Here is a 19451-nt window from a genome sequence, read left to right as displayed (position 1 = left end):
TAACTTTTCTCCTACATATTGATAATAGAAAAAAGCCTCCAATCCAATATGTCCGTTGTGAAATGGAAGGATGTGGAACTGTTCTTGCTCACCCCCGCTATTTGCAGGTCAGTAAATTGTTACATAAGGCAGCCTTTCAGGTTAGGTTCCATTACTGGTTCTTGTATTTCATGAGATGCTAAAATTTGTGAACTTGTGTAGGCTTTATCATTGACATGCAGGGTCAAAAAAAAAAAAAAAACCCGTTTTCTTTTAAAAAGGCATAAAAGTGGGCGCCGGGGTTGGGGCTCAGTTAAGTATCTACCTTCAGCTCAGGACATGATCCCAGGGTGCTGGGATCGAGTGCTGCACCAGGCTCCCTGCTCAGTGGGGAGTCTGCTTCTCCCTACCCCTCTACACCTCCCCCACCTCCCCACTGCTAGTGCTCTTTCTCAAGCGCACACACTTTCTGGGTCAAATAAATAAATAAAATATTTTTAAAAATAAATAATAACTGGGGATCCCTGGGTGGCGCAGTGGTTTGGCGCCTGCCTTTGGCCCAGGGCGCGATCCTGGAGACCCGGGATCGAATCCCACGTCAGGCTCCCGGTGCATGGAGCCTGCTTCTCTCTCTGCCTCTCTCTGTCTCTCTCTCTCTGTCTCTGTCTCTCTCTCTCTCTCTCTCTCTCTCTCTCTCTGTGACTATCATGAATAAATAAAAAATTTAAAAAAATAAATAAATAAATAATAACAAGGCATAAGATTACTTTAGTCATTGTGTTAAAAGAAAAATGTCTAAGAACATGAGATCAAATAAAGAATTTCCTTGGAATCTTGGAATAGCCCAGTCTTTCTCATCGTGCTATAAATACTTCTAATATAAGAGATGATTGTACCAGCACACCAAAGACACAGATGAATAGACTTTATTTTATATTTTTTAAAAATAGCAATTCTGACCTGTGATTTCTTAAATAATGTTTAAAATAAAAAAAACTTCAGGTTTTTGGTTTTTTTGTTCTGGTTTGTTCTTAGTAGATTTTTTTTAAAAACGAATTAAGATATAGCTTATACTTAGGCCTGGCAGAAAACATGAAAGTGAAATGCTTATTACAAAAGCTTAAGAAATGCCTATTTGATTTTTAGTTTAGCAGCAAGGATAACATGAGACTAAGGCCTTAACTCTTTGATTCTGGCTCTGTGATAATAGTGGTTGCTTCTGTTCTTTCACTGTATGCATTGTGCTGCACTAAGCACCATACAACACATGATGTCTGTATCCTCACAGTTATGCTGAAAGACACTTACATTTATGTCCATTTTACAAATGAGAACTATAGCTCACAGTATTTAAGCACATTTCCTATCATGAATGATATACTCAGATTAGAATCCAGCTCTCTGTATTTGCATAGCCTATGTTCTTAACTGTTGTACTGCATACACACACCCTCCATATGCAGAGTATTTGATTTCCCTTTAGCACTTTTGAGGGGGAGGGAGGGAGGGAGAGAGAGAGAGAGAGAGAGAGAGAGAATCTCAAGCAGACTTCACCCAGCCAAAGAGCCTGATGCCATGCTCCATCTCAAAACCCTGAGATCATGACCTGAGCTGAAAACAAGAGTTGTACGATTAACCGACTAAGCCACCCTGGTGCCCCTCCTTTAGCACTTTTGACTTAGCAAAGGAACAAGCTTTCAGAAAGCCTTAATTTTTAACGCTCTTTATTTTCTATTAACTGTTTTAGCACCACATTAAGTATCAGCATTTGCTGAAGAAGAAATACGTATGTCCTCATCCCTCCTGTGGGCGACTCTTCAGGCTCCAAAAGCAACTTCTACGACATGCCAAACATCATACAGGTACTCCTTTTTTTTTTTTTTTTTTTTTTAAGGATTTTTATTTATTCATGAGAGACACAGAGAAAGAGAGAGAGAGAGAGAGAGGCAGAGACACAGGCAGAGGGAGAAGCAGGCTCCATGCAGGGAGCCTGACATGGGAGACTCGATCCCGGGTCTCTAGGATCAGATCCTGGGCTGAAGGTGGCACTAAACCGCTGAGCCACCCAGGCTGCCCGTACAGGTACTGTTTTAAATAAAATGTTTTATCAAGTTTTAAATGCGTTCTACTTTTAAGTATGTAGATTGGTAATGATCTTTTTTTTAATGTAAATTTTGAGAGTCTATAGTCAGGTGTGAGAGAAAGGTATGAAAATAAAATATAATAAAACATAAGGGATGAACAAACTAGGGCTTTTTACTTTTATCCTTTGACTTTTATGAACAGATTAATTTTTTATTGAGCACATATCCTCTATCAGCTGTTACTGATTATCCATCCATTCAGCATCACCAAGTTTGCTTGTATTACCCTTGTCTTAAAGCTAAGAAACAAGAGGCTTTACACATTACGTAACTTGCCCTTGGTAACACCGGTGGTATTTATCAGAATCAGGATTTTCTAATTCCATTTCCAGTAGATACTTTTAGTAGCTCTTATGGACTAGAATTGAGTATGAATAGAGAGCCTATAGTTCTGTGGTAACTATTAAGTAGCTTCTGACACTTCTGCTACTGTGGTCAGAAAGGCTAGCTACTGAATTGTATGTAATCTCCTGTAGGAGCTATTGACTCAAAAAGAGAAACCGAATGTGTCTTCATTATACATACTCTAGAATGATTCCAAATTCCATTCATTTTATCCACTGACAATCTCCATGCAGTTCAGCTAATGGGAACAAATGAGCCTGGGTGTTAGAGCTAATTGAATAGGTGCCAGACACTGGATTATTACATGCTATCTTCTCAACAGTCATAGAGGTAAGACTAGGAATTTCAGTTGTCTCCTACTCAGGGTTATACTGATATATGTACCCTCTCCATCTTTTATTGTATGTGTGACTTAGACAAGTTATTTCTTCTCACATTCCCTCATCTAAAAAAAAGGTGGGGGGGGGGCGGCTAATGTCACTGGCATCATGGAGTTAGTTTAAGGATGAAAAGAGAGCACATGTAAATGTTGTTTACTGCGTGAAGCCTGGCACACAGTGGACATTTCAGAGCACCACGATTTGAGCTCAGGCCTGAATCATTGCAGAGTCTACAGTTTTCTCATTGTATGGTGCCACCGCTTCATGGAGAGGACTGTCTCCACTCTGTTCCTTGCTAGGTGCTGCCTTTCTCCACTCCTCCCTGTTAATTCTGTTTTATTCTCTACAAAAGTAATTTCTGACAACTAGTTTAGACTACATTAGCTAAATACCATAGGCCTGCTATGACAAACTGACTGTTTTAGAAGTTCAGTCCATTCCAAATATTTACATCTGGTTAATACACTTTTATGATGTTATTGTAGTTCTCCTTTTCCAAATTAGTGCAAACAGACTCCCTTTGAACATGTGATTGATTTAAGCAAGTAGATGCCCCACCCAAATTTGCCATGCAATAATGAAGCTGGAACAGGGGACAGATTTGGGAGACACTAAGAATTGTCCTTGGGTTAAAAGTCCATTTTTAGACCTTGCCTATTTAGCATGTAGAAGATAGCCCAACAGGCATTGGCATCACTTGAGCCACTATTAGAGATGCAGTATCTCAGACTGCCTCAGACCTGCTCAACTACCAACTGCATTTACTGAGATCCCCCAGTTGATTCCTAAGTGTATTCAAGCTTGAGACAAACTTGACTATTCTCCTACACTTGGCTTTAGAACTGTTGGGATAGAGTATAGAATTAAATTGGATATTGTTTGCCTTTTAACTTATCCTCATGTTTTCACTGTGACTATTTGTAGCAATTTTAAGTGAAAGACCTAGAAAACATAGTGGTCGTTTATTCAAGAGATACAGAGCATCCCCTTACCCGCTTCTCTCCAAACCAAGTGATAAAGAAATAATTTAGTGCAATGCTCCTTTGGCCCATAGAGTCTACCCTATGTTACCAAATTCATCAAAAATCCTATGAAAATTATGGGTATTTTGAAATGACAGAGGGGAGGTTGAATGTTGCAGAAGATACGGGGTAGGAGAGAATAAGGTAAAGAATACAGATACTGTTTGATGTATTTGATAGCAGCCACTTGAACCTTTTGAGAGAAATTGTTTATTCTGGGTAACAATTTTAAAACCAAAATAGAAGATATGATTACCGCTTTAATCATGGATCACTTTTCTTCTAGGGAATGTGGTGGTGATGGTAGTGGTTTGAGTGCCAAATTCTTTATATGTAAGCGTTCAGCTTTCACAATCTGAAAAAACTTTTAAAGAATAAAATCCAAGGAAAATATCATTATTTACTTATTACTAAGCAGTTTATCCAAGAATTAGATTACTGGCGAGATTGAGATTAGGGTTCTAGTTCTCATATCCATTAAGTTGTTTCTGGTTTTGTTTCGTTTAGTTTTTTTTTTTTTTTTTTTAATTTATGATAGTCACACAGAGAGAGAGAGAGAGGCAGAGGCACAGGCAGAGGGAGAAGCAGGCTCCACGCACCGGGAGCCTGACGCGGGATTCGATCCTGGGTCTCCAGGATCGCGCCCTGAGCCAAAGGCAGGTGCCAAACGGCTGCGCCACCCAGGGATCCCTCGTTTAGTTTTTTAAAACTAGTCCTTATGCTACTGAATATATGGACTTTTTAAACAAAAATTGAAAGTGGTATATTTCTTCTTAAAATTGTATTTATCCATTGTTTTATAGATTGAAAGCAGTACTACGTTTACTGTAAATGACCTGACTGATCATCTGCTTGCTTACTGTGAACTGGGAAAATTACTTATATAGGGATTCTAAGTGGAACACTAACCACATTATTTTTCTTCTTAGATCAAAGGGATTATATCTGTGAATATTGTGCTAGGGCCTTCAAGAGTTCTCACAATCTGGCAGTGCACCGGATGATTCATACTGGCGAGAAGCCATTACAGTGAGTGTTTATTTATTGGTGAACATGTGGGTGAGAAGTGCATATCTGCCCTATTTGTGGGTTAGCCCCTATGCAAACAATTTCAGTTGCCACTTCTATTCACTTTTACCAAATTAGAGTGAGTATTGGTTTGGGATGCTACTTAGTGAACTTTTTCTTGTTTCCTTTGTTTTTTAAACAAAAGAAACATTAATTTCCATCTGGTTAACTTTTCGTAATTTTTCCCAAGAAATGTTACTGACTATTGGCCTATATATGTGACCTCTAAAGTCCTACCCTGACCCTGAAGAAGAGGCCTCTTCATTTCTGTTTGATCAGCTATTATTTCCTTTTCCCTCTTCCTAGATGCGAGATCTGTGGATTTACGTGTCGGCAGAAGGCATCCCTTAATTGGCACATGAAGAAGCATGATGCAGATTCCTTCTACCAGTTCTCTTGTAATATCTGTGGCAAAAAATTTGAGAAGAAGGACAGCGTAGTGGCACACAAAGCAAAAAGCCACCCTGAGGTGCTGATTGCCGAAGCTCTGGCTGCCAATGCAGGCGCCCTCATCACCAGCACAGATATCTTGGGCACTAACCCAGAATCCCTGACACAACCTGCAGATGGGCAGGGTCTTCCTCTTCTTCCTGAGCCATTGGGAAACTCCACCTCTGGAGAGTGCCTCCTGCTAGAAGCTGAAGGGATGTCAAAGTCATACTGTAGTGGGACGGAACGGGTGAGCCTGATGGCTGATGGGAAGATCTTTGTGGGAAGTGGCAGCAGTGGGGGCACTGAAGGGCTGGTCATGAACTCGGATATACTCGGTGCTACCACAGAGGTTCTGATTGAAGATTCAGACTCTACTGGACCTTAGTGGAAGGGAAGACTTTGGGCACTGGGACAGCTCAGACTTTGTATTTAAAAGATAAAAAGGACAAAAAAAAAAAAAATTTAAAGCATTTAAAATCTAGTAAAATAACTGAAGGGCCTGCTCTTTCCATTGTGGATCACAGCACACACACCTACACCCACCCTCTTCTCCCTCTATTGTCCCCTTTATAAAATTGATGTTGCCTTTACCAAAAAGGTAGGCAAAAAAGAAGAAGCTCTTAAAGTGAGGGTTATCCTCCTCCTCAGTTCCAGTCAGGCAGACTTCCTGCTCACCGGCAGATCCCTTCTTAAACCTGTAACTCTGATGTGCTCTGGATCAGCTTTTAACTCTTGATAGTATATTACTGTCCTCTAAACCCCTTCTCCTTCACTGCTGCCCTATGGTTCTGGCTTCTACCCACTGCAGCACACTTATTCCCAAAGTATCATACACTTCTAATCTCTGGAGGCTGGCAGCTTGACTTGGCACTTTAGGCCCCTTAGGGTGAGCTGTTAAAACAGCACACCTCTCTCACTCACCCCCATTTCCTCCATTCCCCGCTGGGTTTCAGAAAGGAAGGATTCACAGGGACCACCTCCCTCCTTTGTGATCCCAGCACTTCAGTCCCCTTCCAACACCTCCCTCTGGTTCTCAGTGGTGCTCACTAGCATGGAAGCAGGCTCCCAACAGGGAGGGGGCTGCCCTCTACATGGTTTCTCTGGCCATAAGACAGGGCTCTGTATCAGTGAGAAAAGTCCCAGACTAATGGCAGAAATTTGCACTTTGAACATGTGTGTTTTTGTGTTGTGGAACCTGAGATTCCTTATTTATTAACGGAAAGTCTGATTTTTTTTGGGGGGGGGGTCGTCGTTGCTAGATTTTTGGGGGCTGGGAGAGATTAGGTTATTCTGACATGGGGTCCTTTCTATAAGAGGTACTTTTGAAGGCAAGATACAGGATTGAAGAAGCACAGCCAGCCTCTAAAATATAGCTCTCCAGTGGCCTTTAAAGAAAGCTGGTCCTCAGCACTAACAAAATCACTACAGTAGCCTAGTGCTTTTTTGGAAGCCTTTTTAGGGAAGGAAGTTAGGTTTTTGGTAATTAGTGCTCTTTGAGTTTTTAGAGCATTGAGATTTAGGAATTTTGAGGGGATGAGAAGGGTTGTTCAGGGTCTGAATTACAGATAAAAGATTTTCTCTTGTAAATTTATTTTTTCTTGTCCCCATCATTTCTTTCTACACACCTTCCTGTTGGCCCAATTCTGGCCTCTGGCTTTGTTTTTGGTTTTGCTTTGCTTTATCATTGTTTCATTCCAGGTCCCAGTTATTGAAGGACACTGCCATTAGTGAAGAGATAGTCTATGACTCGCACAATTTGAAGTCAAAGAAAATGGCTCTGTTTTGTTTCCTTTTTATAAAAATAATACTTCAGAAGAGGAAAGGCTTCCATAGACAAAGTTACTAATCTGTGGAATAATGGCTTTGGCTTTCACCTAAAATTCTGGGAATTACCACATCCATTGAGATAGGGATTTTCTTGGGGGTGGATTGCTTATTACTGGCCATGGGAGAGGCAGGTGGTGTTTTTGTACAAGTTTATAACTCCCAGAAGACTAAAAACTTATTTTGGCAATTTTTAGAGAATTAGAAGGGCAATTTCTATCCTTCTGTGTACCTCACAAGCTGGAGTTAAAGGCTTGCCCTATTCATTGTTTGTCAGAAATGTTGTGATGGCTGTTGGAAAGAATGAAGTTTTGCTGAGAGCAAAATAAGGAACAACTTGTTTTTCACAAACACTAAAACTACAAAGTTTATCAATTTTCTCTTTTATTTTTTCCCAAAAAGAGGGGTAACAAAATGTCATCTCTGAAAGAGGCTTACTTTACACCCACTAGTGTCAGTGGTTGGGATGCCAGGGAATAGGGAGTCAGACACCTACAGTGAATAGACTTAAATGCACTATTGTTTCTTTACAGAGTGTTGCAGATTTGCCATCCCTCCAGTGTGGGGGTAGAAAATGGAATAAGGATAGAAGGGATGTAGAATATGCTTTCCTGCCCACAGTCAGGATTTGGAATTGACTTGGTATGTTGAGTACATTTGAAAATACTGTCAGATTGATTGGGTTTACAACAAAGTTGTTCCACTCGCGTTAAGTCCATTTTGTACTGTTTGACTAGCTCTCATCTGTACCGCACACGTACCTTTTTTCTTTGTCACATTTATCTTCTCTGTCTCTGTAAGTTGTATTTGCAGTGGTGAATCATCAGATATTTTAACCACCTACACAAAAGCAAACTGCATTAAAAAAATTAACGAGATTGAAGGAAAATATGTTCTTCCCATATCACACTCCTCCCCACAAAAAGCAACAAGTTCTAATAACTAGAAACTTTCTGTTCTTACTTTTTTTGACCCCTTTATAGGTACCATTTGCCTATAGTTTGCTTCAATAAATTATTATAGCAGTTTGCAGTCAATCTTAAAATATTCTCCATGGACTTTTATCTTTTTTTTTTCCTTTTGAAAAGATACTAGCACAGTAAAGAGTGGTATAAGTAAGCTGTCTTGTACTAAGTCCTCTCCCCTTTCCTTGTCTGCTTCTCATGTGTCCTTCCAAGGAGCCCTCTTAAAATTCTGCATTTCCTACCCTTAGTCAAATTGTGTTACCTTTTTAATAACTCTCCCCACTGCATATTCTCCATCTTGTGAATTGGCAGTTCAAAATCCTGAAAATGTAATTGACATGTGAGTATTATTTCTGGGAGATGTGCTTCCCCCTAGTCTCTGGTTGCCCAGGGTTATTCTGCATAATTGAGACTTAGTATGCTTCAGAGAGTTTGAATAAACACTGGCCAGGATTACTGGGAGTTAAAGAATTCAGGTATGGGAAAGCATCTGCATAGAGCACTTGAACCTCCTGTGTACCTGTTGGAAAAAATATATAAAGAGTGTATTAAACCCAGCCAAGGTTATTAGTCTGATTGTTTGAAGTACCATTTTTCCCTCCTTCTTTTTCCCACTTTACAATGTACTCAAGAAAACTGAAAAAATTGTAATGGATCAATTTAAAATATTTTATTTCTTGAAAGCCTTTTTTGCCTGTTGTAATGTGCAGGACCCTTCTCCTTTGATGGGAGAGACAGGTAGTTACCTGAATCTAGGTTGAAAAGGTTATGTAAAAAGAAATTATAATAAAAGGGATACTCTGCTTTTCAAATCCTTGTTTTCTCTTAATCTAGGTAAGGCATATCCAAAATAAATATGTAAAGAAGAAAAATAAAAGTTGTCTTCATGGAAGCAACTTGTCTTCCTTGATTGTACTAAGTTAACAGTTATCCTAAGGGTAAAAAGTTGATGCTGCTGAGAACCCAGTGCCCCCAGCACAGGGTTTATGTGGCAGGTGCTGTTTACTTCTCTTGGACAGAATCAGAGGTAACTTCTGACTCATTTTCGTTCTTGATCTCTAATGCTGAGTTGCTATAGGATTCTGTGATCGTCTAGCCAACTTGGAAACCCCTCCTGTGTTGTGACAGACTTCTAAAAGAGATGGCCTCATTAGTCTAGTAGAGAGAATGTTAAGGATGCTGTGAGGTTTTTGTTAGTCTCATAATGACAAAAACCTTGTTAGCATTTAATGTCAGTGCTTTTTCACAAAACTCAGTGTCCACAACAAGTATTAACTTTAAAAAAAAAAATCCTTTTACCTTCTTAAAAGGCCTCCTGTGAGCCACTCACTCCCACTTTTCTCCCCTCCACCCCTTGTTTATTGTTTATGGAAGTTTGCACCTGAGAAGGCGTGTGTTTCAATTTAGAGGCAATGTCTATGGCATGAAATAGTGAAGCCTTATTGATTGAGGAGGACACTTGAAGCTCTTCCCCAAGAAGCATCATATTTTAATCTACAGGGTTAAGTTGGATGCAACAGAAGAACAATTCTGCACGTGCTCTTAAACTCTTTTGCCCTCATTTCAAAGCCCAGGTCATTCTTGTATGTTGTTAAGGAGCAGTGTAGTATGACTGGGATGAGGAAGAGAAAGAAAAGCATGTTGTCACTTGAGACTGCCTTAAAAATGTTACCCAGTCAGGGTTGGGTGTTTTCCTGTCCTTTGGAAGAGAACAGGCCTAAACAGTACCTTCCCCATCCTGTAGCTATGAGGAAGGCACCATGATTGAGGTTAGAGATACTTACTTTGCTGATTTTTAATTGAGTATAAATGAAACTACATTATAATGAAATGATAGAAGTGAAAAGATGCTGTATTTTCAGAGGACCTATTTAGCATAAACTTTGTTTCTTAAACAAAATGTGAAAAACCTAAAGGATGAAATTTCAATGTCAATGGGAGAATCAGAGCCCTATGTTTTGTGCCTGCTTCCTGGATTTTGTGCATATTAGTTAATTTCTTTAAGCCTCAATTTCGTTATGGAAAATATTTGTCTCATAGAATTATTCTAAAGATCAAATAAAGGCTTTAAAGCCTTTAGCACAGTGTCTGGCCCAGAGTAGTTGCTTAATCAATGACATCTATATTGTTAGTAATAACAATATTATTGAATATTAGGCCAAGAAGGGAAAAAGAAAAGAAAGAAGAGGACATGAGGAATGCAAGGGAGAGTGATAAAATGAACTGATTATGTGTATATGAAGTAGATCACATTAGGCAGGGGTGTCATGAGGATTAGTGTGATAGTGACCTTGTTGCTAAGTGCAAAAGCAAAACAATGACATAAAAACAAGTAGGCTAGGCACTGAGTGGAGGAGAGAGATGGAGGCAGACGCTGCAGGAAAAAAGCTGATTAAAAAGGGGCCTTTGATTCCACAGGCACAAAAATCCACAGCCAGGAATTTGCTGCCACCTCTGAGTCAGGCAGGGGGGTGGGGGTGGGGTGCACAATCCCATTAGGAGAGAATGCCCAGTGGATTTAGTCTGAGAGTCACATTTCTTATTTGGACCAGTGTAGACAGAAGCAAACCCAGCTCACTTGTTTCCTGGGACAGTTGAGTTAGGGGATGGCCTTTGCAGAGCACTCACCGCCGACCCCTCATCGCCGGGACCTCTGTAGCCGCTCTATCTGGCTAGCAAGGAAGATTCGTTCAGACCTGACTGCTCTTTTGGAATCTTATGTAAGTTGCCTATTTTGCTGTTGTCTGTTTTCACTTGAGCTCTTCTGATTAGCCCCTTAGCATCATGTTCCAGCCCCGATTACCAATCATCAAGGCCCTAATCATACAGTCATTCATAGATTGGGCACCTATCATCTGACATGGTTCTTTCCCTTAAAGAAACTCCTGTGACCCTGTTTTCTTCTCTAGCCTGTTGGAGACATGTTCTTTGAATGAGAAAATAGACATGGTCTTCTGGGTAGGATTGGCTCTATGTCATGGAGGCTATTCCTAATATGATTGCCTACAGTCTGGATTCTACCAGAATAGATTAACTATGGGCCCTGTAAGTTTGGGTTCTTCATACACATTGTTCTGAATTTTTGAGCTATGTAAATGAAAGAATGAGGTTTATAGAATTGGGAGAAGAACAGCACAAACCCAAAGAATTTCTCCTCTATAGTACTGGCCACCCAATTTTTCATTACATATATCAAGTCTCCATGTATCAAAAGAGAATGGTCACCCATACTATCAAAAAAGGATCCCCTAGAAGATTCACTGGAAATTTAGGGACATGTCAAATTGATGAGCTAACCATGGAGTTCCAGATTGGTTTTCTGATGGAGATCCCCATCAGTCTCCACCTAAGGCCTACTATGATAGAAACACTGAAAAAGAGTTCTAAATTTAGGTTGTCTAGGAATTGGTTTAGCTTTGTACAGCCTCACCAATTAGAAATCTAACTCTTTGAAGTACCTTTTTTATCTCATTACCACTGAATTCTCTAAAGTATTGTCTTCCCAATGAGAGTGGATAATGGAGGAGAGGGGGGTTAGAAAAATTCTGCAGTGGGTTAATTCTTGGGATTCCTAATAGGCCTGGCCAGTGTCTTCAAGTATGTTTAAAATTCTTAAAACTTGAGTACGATTCAAGTACTTGTTTCCAGGAGGGAGTTCAAAGTGGGAAGGAGAAGTTGTAGACGAGTGGTTTTCAACCTTTAAAATCTAATGAAACCTGCAGATTCTCCCACAAAAAGGAAATAGGTAAAGCAGAATGTATAATTTCAGAGAGAATAAAGCCTTCCTAAAATCCAGTCATTGGATCCCAAATGAGTTCCTTTTGGAGATTTTTAAAATTTTTCCAATTTGGATCTCTGACCAGGAAAGTGAATAAGGTCTTACGTGAGATTTAGGGATTAAATGAGAATGTTGGGATAATTACAGAAAATGTGATGTTTTTATGTATCCTTGGCCAGATGAAGCATCAAGGCCTGAACGAGAACCTAAACCTGGACTCTGTGGATGGTGTGCCAATGGCAAGCACTGATCGGTGGAGTGAACTGACTGAGGTGGAGCGACTCCAAGAGAACCTCCAAGCTTATCGCGCTTTCCATGTTATGTTGGCCAGGCTTTTAGAAGACCAGCGAGTTCATTTTACTCCAACTGAAGGGGATTTCCATCAAGCAATACACACCCTTCTACTCCAGGTTGCTGCCTTTGCTTACCAGCTGGAGGAATTAATGATGCTCCTGGAACACAAAATCCCCCCCAATGAGGCTAATGGAATACCTGTCTTTGGAGATGGTGGCCTCTTTGAGAAGAAGCTATGGGGGCTGAAGGTGTTGCGAGAGCTTTCACAGTGGACAGTGAGGTCCATCCATGACCTTCGACTCATTTCTTCTTATCAGACTGGGATTCCAGCACGTGGGAGCCATTATATTGCTAATGACAAGAAAATATAGCAGTTATCTCTCTTCTCTCTCCTTCGTTATATTTCTAATGGAGTATGCACAGTTCCTGAGGCCTCACTTTCCCATTCTTAAGTTTTGAAAGGTCGACCGTTTTCTGACCCATGAGACCATAGATATTTTCATCAAGCAGGGGTGGAGCCCTGGACAAATGGGCATCCAGGTTTAATCTGGGGTGTGTGTGTGGTGTGTTGGGGCCCTATGGGTGTGGGGGCAAGGGCTGTGTCCTTCCATCTTAGTGTTCTAACCTTTCTACTCACTAAGTCAACTCTACAAGTATTTAACAGCCTTACAGGATAAACCTAAGTTTAACTTTAGTCCTAGATGGCTTTTCTGGGAAAATTGAGACAATGAATTAAAAATCCTGGACTCCAGCCAATTCAAACCCTTGGATAATAAAAAGAAGTAACTAACGTTTATTGAGTGTCTGCTATATGTAGCGATATGCCAGGGGCTTTGTGTATGTTATTTCACAACAACCCTATTGAGGGAAGTAGTGTTATTCCCATCTGGCAGATGATGAGAAAACAGACTCATAGAAATTATAACTTGGTCAAGGTTACCCTACTAGCAAATGGCACACTTAAGTTTGAACCCAGATATTTCTCATCCCAAAAGCTATGTACCCTTCAGTTCAGAGGCCTGATCATGACCCTCTATCACTGCACCTCTTTCCCACAGAGGGTTGGAAAATAGATCCATGTAATCTATTCCTGACACTGAAAAAACAATCCCCGTTATATATCCTGATAGACAGTGGCACAAAGGCGCTATTTTTTGCCCACATTTGGCAAAGATGAGAGCAGTGGAGATCTTAACGTTCTGTTTGCGGAAAAGAGTAGACCCACCAATTCTGAAATTGGGAAACTGAGGATGTGCAGTAACACAGCCTGCTTTAAAGCATCCACAAATGTTTTGGGTTGGGCACAGCTCATACCAGCTTACCTCACATTTATTGTGATCAGCAGTGTAGCGATACAGGCACTGTAAGCAAGCATTCATGGACAATGGTTGGAATAGTACTCAGGTTAAAATGTCACAAAACTCCTTTACCACACATTCTTTGGACTTAGTCATGAGGATAGGGTGAGGCCCACTCTGTTCCCAGTGGGAATGCCAGCGATTTTAAAACAATATACAGCACAGCCTCCATGTTTCACAACAAAGGGGCAAGACTCTGTTTAATGTTCTTGAGAGAGACACAGTGTGAAAGACACCAACTGGTAAATGTGGGCATTAATGGAAAAGGTCATTTATGGTCAGGCCTGTGAACTAGTGTAGTATAAATCCCAAAGTTCTCAGGTACGAAATTTGACACTCCCAGTTAAAGTCACCATCTTGGGTGGAGCACCCAAATCAATTTAGTTTACTTATTTGAAGCTTTGAAGCTCCCATGCTCATAAGTGAACCATGAATCAGAAAGGGCTAGCACCCATATGTTGCATGAGATGGACTGGGGTGACCTAGCTAGTGTCTATTTCCCACAAGGTTTTGTGTCCAAAACTCTACGAGGTCAGTGTTAGGAGGACTCTGGGTTGGGTGTTGTGGCAATACAGGGGACAGAAGGCAGTATGCACTTGTGGAAATGAGCTTGTATGCATAGAAGACGTCAATACTGGGTGGAATTGTGAGGAACAGGTTTAAGTGATAGGGAGTTAAAGGAAGGAGCCCACTGAGAGCCTGACATCCCTTTCTGGAGGAGGAGGAGTTCAAAGGTTGGCTGAGTACCAAATGAAGAGAAATGAGAGAGACGGAAGAGTTGCCTTGGTTAGAAGAAAGTGAGGTGACAAACATTTGGGTCCCGCTACCACTACAGGTTTATTGTTTGGTTTTATTTAATTTGTAATTTTGGTATATAGCTAGATGCCTTGTCAGTAAATGCATAGAAGCTTATTCCATTCATGCTTTTTCTTAGACTGATTCTTCTGCTTCAAGACCAGTATTTCTCATTGATAAAGTACCTGCTTATTAGTGTGAAGCTCTCAGATTTAATAATCTAAATGCGTGTGAAATATTTTAGGCCCTTTCTGTTTTAATGGTTAAAGATGTGACTACATTTCTTACTGGGGAATACCTGATTACAGACTTGCTGAATCTGAAAGGAGCGACCCTTCCCCGAGTGTGTTTTCATATTCAGCAGATGGGCCAAAGTGGATGTCGGCAGAAGTCTCAAAAGTCAATGGGGGTACAGTTTAAGCTCTACTGAATTACATGTGAAAGAATATTCATATAGAAGAGGCACATTCGAAGCAGCAGAGTCCAGAAAAGATACAGCTACTACCACTGAACGGGAGGAAGTAGGAAGCTACATAAGTCTCGATGAGGTCACAAGCAGCAAGTCACAAGCAATGAAACTCCCAGCATTGTGCTAAGAGTTGTGTCAGTTTCTTCTTCCAAAAGTTTGCAGTCTGCCTCAGAAGAAGAATGGGGAAAATACTTAGAAAAGTATAGATGAAATAAGGGAGAAATGAGCACTTAGCTTTGAAAACGAAGTCACAGACATGTATGGATCTGAGCGTGTAGACTGCATCATGCTTATCTGAAATGGACAGGACATTGGAGAAGGGACCAACAGTAGGTCCACGTTCTAGGTATGTTCTTAAAATACAGATAGCAATAATGGCAACACTGGAAGTGTGGTGTGGTGTTCTGTTTTTAAGGATCCAGAACCCAAAAGATTTTTTGTCTTTAGATTTTGTTCCCTTCTTTCTTAGGTCTATATATGGATAGGATCTCTGGGGAATCATTTTTATATACATGTAAACTATAGTTACATAATATACAACCATAAAATTTACATATAATGTATAACCTATAACTATATAGTGCTATATATACATATATGTGTGTGTATATATACATATGCATATATACGTACATGGCATGTATATATATGGCATATATACATATAAAAGGCATGGATGTAGTTCCTAACTCGTATTTTGTCAGTTATTTCTTCTATCCCACAGCCTGTAGAAAAATCCTCTGTGGGAGAGAGATTCTGTTTTCCTGAATCTGTTAAGGAATTGCATATATGAGAGTTGATAAAACTCTTTTTACATTGATTTAAGAAGATTATTTGGAAAAAAACCTTGCAAACTGGCACAAATTCACAGGCCAAGCATCTAATAAAATAAGCTTTGAAATAGGTTTGAGGGAAGTGAGAGTTTATTTAATAAAGTCATAGCCTTGGTATTGCTGTCATTTCAGCCTGCTGTGGATTTAGGCCCAATGGATGACTCACTGTTGTGACCACTGGTCAAACAGGCAGAGGACAAGTAAATATTTTAGGGAAATGTATCTCTGAAGTGGTTTAGAATGACTTTATGAATCCTCAGCTCCTAAGTAGCTGAGCACCTTATCTCTCTTAATACTAAAGAGTAAAATAGAACTGCAGGATGCAAAAGGGCTTCCACCAGGGTGAGAAAGTGATTGGTGAAGAGGAAAGGGGAAAAAAGTTTGGATATCCCTTCAGTTGGTTTATAGTGTGTGCACCTGTGTTGGTCACTAGACAATGTTTAGGCCACGGCATTTAAAAAGAATGGTTTGGCCTCCTGCCTCATCACACCTCTGAATGTTGGTACATTAAAAAAGTGAAAGTGATAAAAAATTTCATCTTTTCGCTCAAAAGCCTCTATAGAGCTCTAAAGGCTACAGATACAGTAAAAGTATAATTTTATATTTTGGTGAAATATTTGTAGGGTGTGTGGTAACATCCTTGTGCATGTGATTCGTATATTACTTGGATCAGTCTGTTTTTTGGCAGATAGAAAATAAAAGATGCAAGAATGGCTAACAATAAAGATCTCCCCTCAGCAGGACCATGAGTTGCTTCTTTTATTTCTGCATCTTTGGATGAGCAAGAGGAATTTCAAGTGATTTCAACATTGAATGAAACGTAATCCTCCCAGCCAGGGCCAGGCTCAGTGGAGCGTGCCGGGTGAATCACCATGATGCCAGGCCACCGGGAAAATCTCCCAAGGCCAGTCAACCTAGAAAAGGTAGATTGCCCCGTACCTACCAGCCTGCAGATGAGACAGATTTCCTTTTGCACGGCTTTATTTCAAGTATTTGAACTCCAGTCAAACTTTTGGAGGACAGCGAAGAACCCCAATTAGCCCATTTCCAGTCTAGTTTGAAGGTAGAATCTAAGTTGGGGAAGATATGAAAAATGAGGAAGAGATGCTGTATTTTTATCCACAGGTTCAGGGTCGTATGAATACTGCAGTTACTTATGGCAGGTAGTCTCATTTATCCTCTGAAATACTACCTCACAAATGAGGGAAGTGAGGATGAGCCAGGAACTCTGCCACGTCCCTCCCCCAGCACCTGACAGGTTTGGAGTTTTAGTTCTGGCTCCAAGACCAACTGACTACACTCCACTGCCACGAGCCACCTAGCAATTGAGGTCATTTTATGCTGAAATCTGTTCTCCGTCTCCATAATTCACTTTCCCTGGATAAAGCCAGTACAAATTTCTGCCAAATCCTGCTTGGTGACAAACTCTGGTAAGTTTCCAAATTTTGAGACAAGTGACCTTTTCCTGAGCTTCCTCATTTATGAAATGGAAATGACAACTAACTTCACAGGTTGACTGATGCTTTAGACAAATGAGTATCTGAAAGTACATGTGAAGGACATGCAAACATCAAGTATATAATGTCTCAGATAGGCTGGATTCGGGTAAGACCTTCAGCTGAGGGGCGAGCTCTGTTGAGCATCTCAGAGAAATGCCAGTTGCTCCCCAGAGTCCCGCCTGGTCACAGCCTAGACATCACCCTGTTGTGCCTGTGAGCCTTTGGCCACTAGAGGCCAACCCAATCTCACCAGCAGCTGCCAGGAATCCCGCCCCTCCCTGAACTGAGACAGGGCTGTTCTCTACAGCCAGAAGGTGGCGTTCACCATAGGCGGGCTCAGACAAGCTCTGGAGCCGCAGGTAGACTGCCCAGGGTGTGTCAAAGCTCGCATGTAGTCTTGGAATCGCCTGCCATCTGCCCACACCCTCCTTTTACACAGGAAGGAACTCAGACTAAACCATGAAACAGCACTCCAGGGCTCAAGACATTCTATAATCTGTCCCCGTGTCCCAGCAAGAAAGTAGAATTAGAACTACAATGTGGTTTTCCTGCTTCTCCGTCAGACCAACCTCAGGAGACATCTGGTGTCGCTGCATCCTTCTCCCTGCCTCCTACCAGCACTCTCTGGCAAACCTTCCTCTGACAAGCCTTCAGAAACTTGGAACAGCAACTCATAACCCAGACTTCTCTTTCCAGCCCAGCCGCCACCTCTGCTGTCATTTGGTGGTCCTGTATGTCATCCCTCCCCTGATAAGGGAAAAGTGGGACCCACTTTGAGGTAATGGTTAAATATGCTATTCCTTCCAGGATCTCTGTCATTTGAACAAGGGACCCAGGGAAGCTTTTTAAAAATACATTTCTGAGGCAGGTGTCTATCTTGAGGTCAGACCAGCCCTATGCCACACCATTAGATAAAGGTTTAGAACTACTTTCTCCACCCAATGATCCCCTACTCTTACCCCAAAGCGTGGGGTTGGGGGACAGTTGGAGGTCACACAGAGAACTTAGTGGGCTGCTGAAAAAAAATCACCAACCTGGTTCTAAGCTCCAAAGCTCAGGCTTTGAGCAGTTTCCTGCCCTGCTCCAGCCAAATTGAACAGCGGAACATATTGATGCCTACTTTGGGCCAGTAATAAGGATACAGAATGGAATGTTAATGATAGTAGCAAACATTTATTCACCGTTTTACTCGGTGCCAGTAACCGTTCTAACTGCTTTACATTCATTTATTTATTCCTCACAAAAACTCTATGAGGTAGGTACTGATGGGGTTCAGGGCAGGCTGCCCCAAAATGGGTTGCTTTGGCATCTTATTTTAAACCAGTGCAAGAAGGGCTCTCTGGCCCCTTCTTTGTACCCTGGAAGCAAGAAATACATCTCCATGGGGAAGTACCCTCCCTGTCCCAGGAGAGAGACCTCCTCATCACCAGAGGGAATTGAGGGCCGAGAAAGCTGTTTAAACAAACCTTGTTATTTCTTCACCCATCTTCTACTCCAAGAGCCCAAACCCTTTGGTCTTGTCAATTCTTCACAGATGTGTTTGTCTAAAAGGTGTAAAAGCTGCCTGCTCTGGTCACTTCTTTGAGCTTCATAAATCTTTATACGAGTCTGTATGAAATTAAATTTGTTTTTCTCCTCTTAATCTGCCTCATGCCAATTTAATGATTAGACCAGCCAACAAACCCCGAGGGGAAGAAAGGAGTACAAAGTACAAAGATTCTTAGTGTACAACTGAGAAAACAGGCACAGACAGCAGACAGTTCCCTCTTGTGGTGGGGACAGTTCTGAGAACAGGTATATAGCCAGTGGGGACAGAAGTCAGAGAGGGTAAAAATAGAGCCGCAGAAGCCCCAAGGGAGGGAGGAATGGAAGAGAAGGTCTCCAGACAGACACTTTGGGAACCAGGCTTTGAAAAATGACTAAAATTTTGGCCTTGGGAAAATATAACAAGTGGGCAAGAACATTTTGGAGAGAAGGAGCAGCACTAGTCAAGGCTTGGCTGCTGGGAGGCAGGTGGCATGTTTGCAAGTGTTCACCAGGCCTGAGTGTGGGGTTCTCCACCAGCCACAGTAGGAGTGAGGTGCTGGCACCTTCACAAGAGACTGTCTGGAAGGTATTTTTCAAGAAGGAATCCTGTGGTTCTGTAAGAGCTGTACTGGACGTGGATGTGGCCTGGGGTAGAGGGATCCATTAGGAAGATGCTGTCATTCTCAAGGTAGGACATGTTCCAGCAGTTCGTGGAAATGTTAGAGGCACTAGGATATAG

The 19451-nt window shown here is 41.2% G+C and overlaps 2 protein-coding genes and 1 long non-coding RNA gene across 5 annotated transcripts in view; 2 read left to right on the top strand and 1 right to left on the bottom strand.

The window, feature by feature from the left end:
- Positions 1-8971, top strand: part of ZFP91 (ZFP91 zinc finger protein, atypical E3 ubiquitin ligase) — a 53543-nt gene extending 44572 nt beyond the window's left edge. For both annotated transcript variants that reach the window (XM_041773722.1, XM_041773721.1), the window contains exons 8-11: positions 29-107; positions 1727-1841; positions 4800-4899; positions 5245-8971. In XM_041773722.1, the coding sequence (XP_041629656.1) occupies positions 29-107; positions 1727-1841; positions 4800-4899; positions 5245-5755 (805 nt within the window). In that variant the 3' untranslated portion in view covers positions 5756-8971. The remainder of the gene's footprint in view (positions 1-28; positions 108-1726; positions 1842-4799; positions 4900-5244) is intronic.
- Positions 8972-9051: 80 nt separating this feature from the next.
- CNTF (ciliary neurotrophic factor) lies at positions 9052-16429 on the top strand. Of its 2 annotated transcripts, XM_041773724.1 has the most exons (3): positions 9052-9186; positions 10712-10879; positions 12117-16429. In XM_041773724.1, the coding sequence occupies exons 2-3, from the start codon at positions 10766-10768 to the stop codon at positions 12600-12602; spliced, it is 600 nt and encodes a 199-aa protein (XP_041629658.1). In that variant the 5' UTR covers positions 9052-9186; positions 10712-10765; the 3' UTR covers positions 12603-16429. The 2 variants fall into 2 exon arrangements, with proteins under 2 accessions (XP_041629658.1, XP_041629657.1); XM_041773723.1 differs by lacking the exon at positions 9052-9186 and having other exon boundaries at positions 9197-10879.
- On the bottom strand, positions 12490-18776 carry LOC121501562. Its single transcript, XR_005990637.1, has 3 exons — positions 18652-18776; positions 16630-16756; positions 12490-12582 (listed from the first exon to the last, which is right to left on the bottom strand). It is a non-coding gene; the product is annotated as an uncharacterized LOC121501562 (long non-coding RNA).
- Between the last annotated feature and the right edge of the window lie 675 nt (positions 18777-19451).

The sequence above is a fragment of the Vulpes lagopus genome, chromosome 11 (genome assembly GCF_018345385.1).
Source record: "Vulpes lagopus strain Blue_001 chromosome 11, ASM1834538v1, whole genome shotgun sequence".
Taxonomy (NCBI): domain Eukaryota; kingdom Metazoa; phylum Chordata; class Mammalia; order Carnivora; family Canidae; genus Vulpes; species Vulpes lagopus.
This window is presented reverse-complemented; position numbering and strand designations above follow the sequence as displayed.

Bases quoted from the DNA above. Each gene is read 5' to 3' on its own strand.
- CNTF (XM_041773724.1), top strand. From the start codon at position 10,766: ATGGCCTTTGCAGAGCACTCACCGCCGACCCCTCATCGCCGGGACCTC. The intron at 10,880-12,116 runs GTAAGTTGCCTA...ATCCTTGGCCAG, and splicing joins CTGCTCTTTTGGAATCTTAT to ATGAAGCATCAAGGCCTGAA.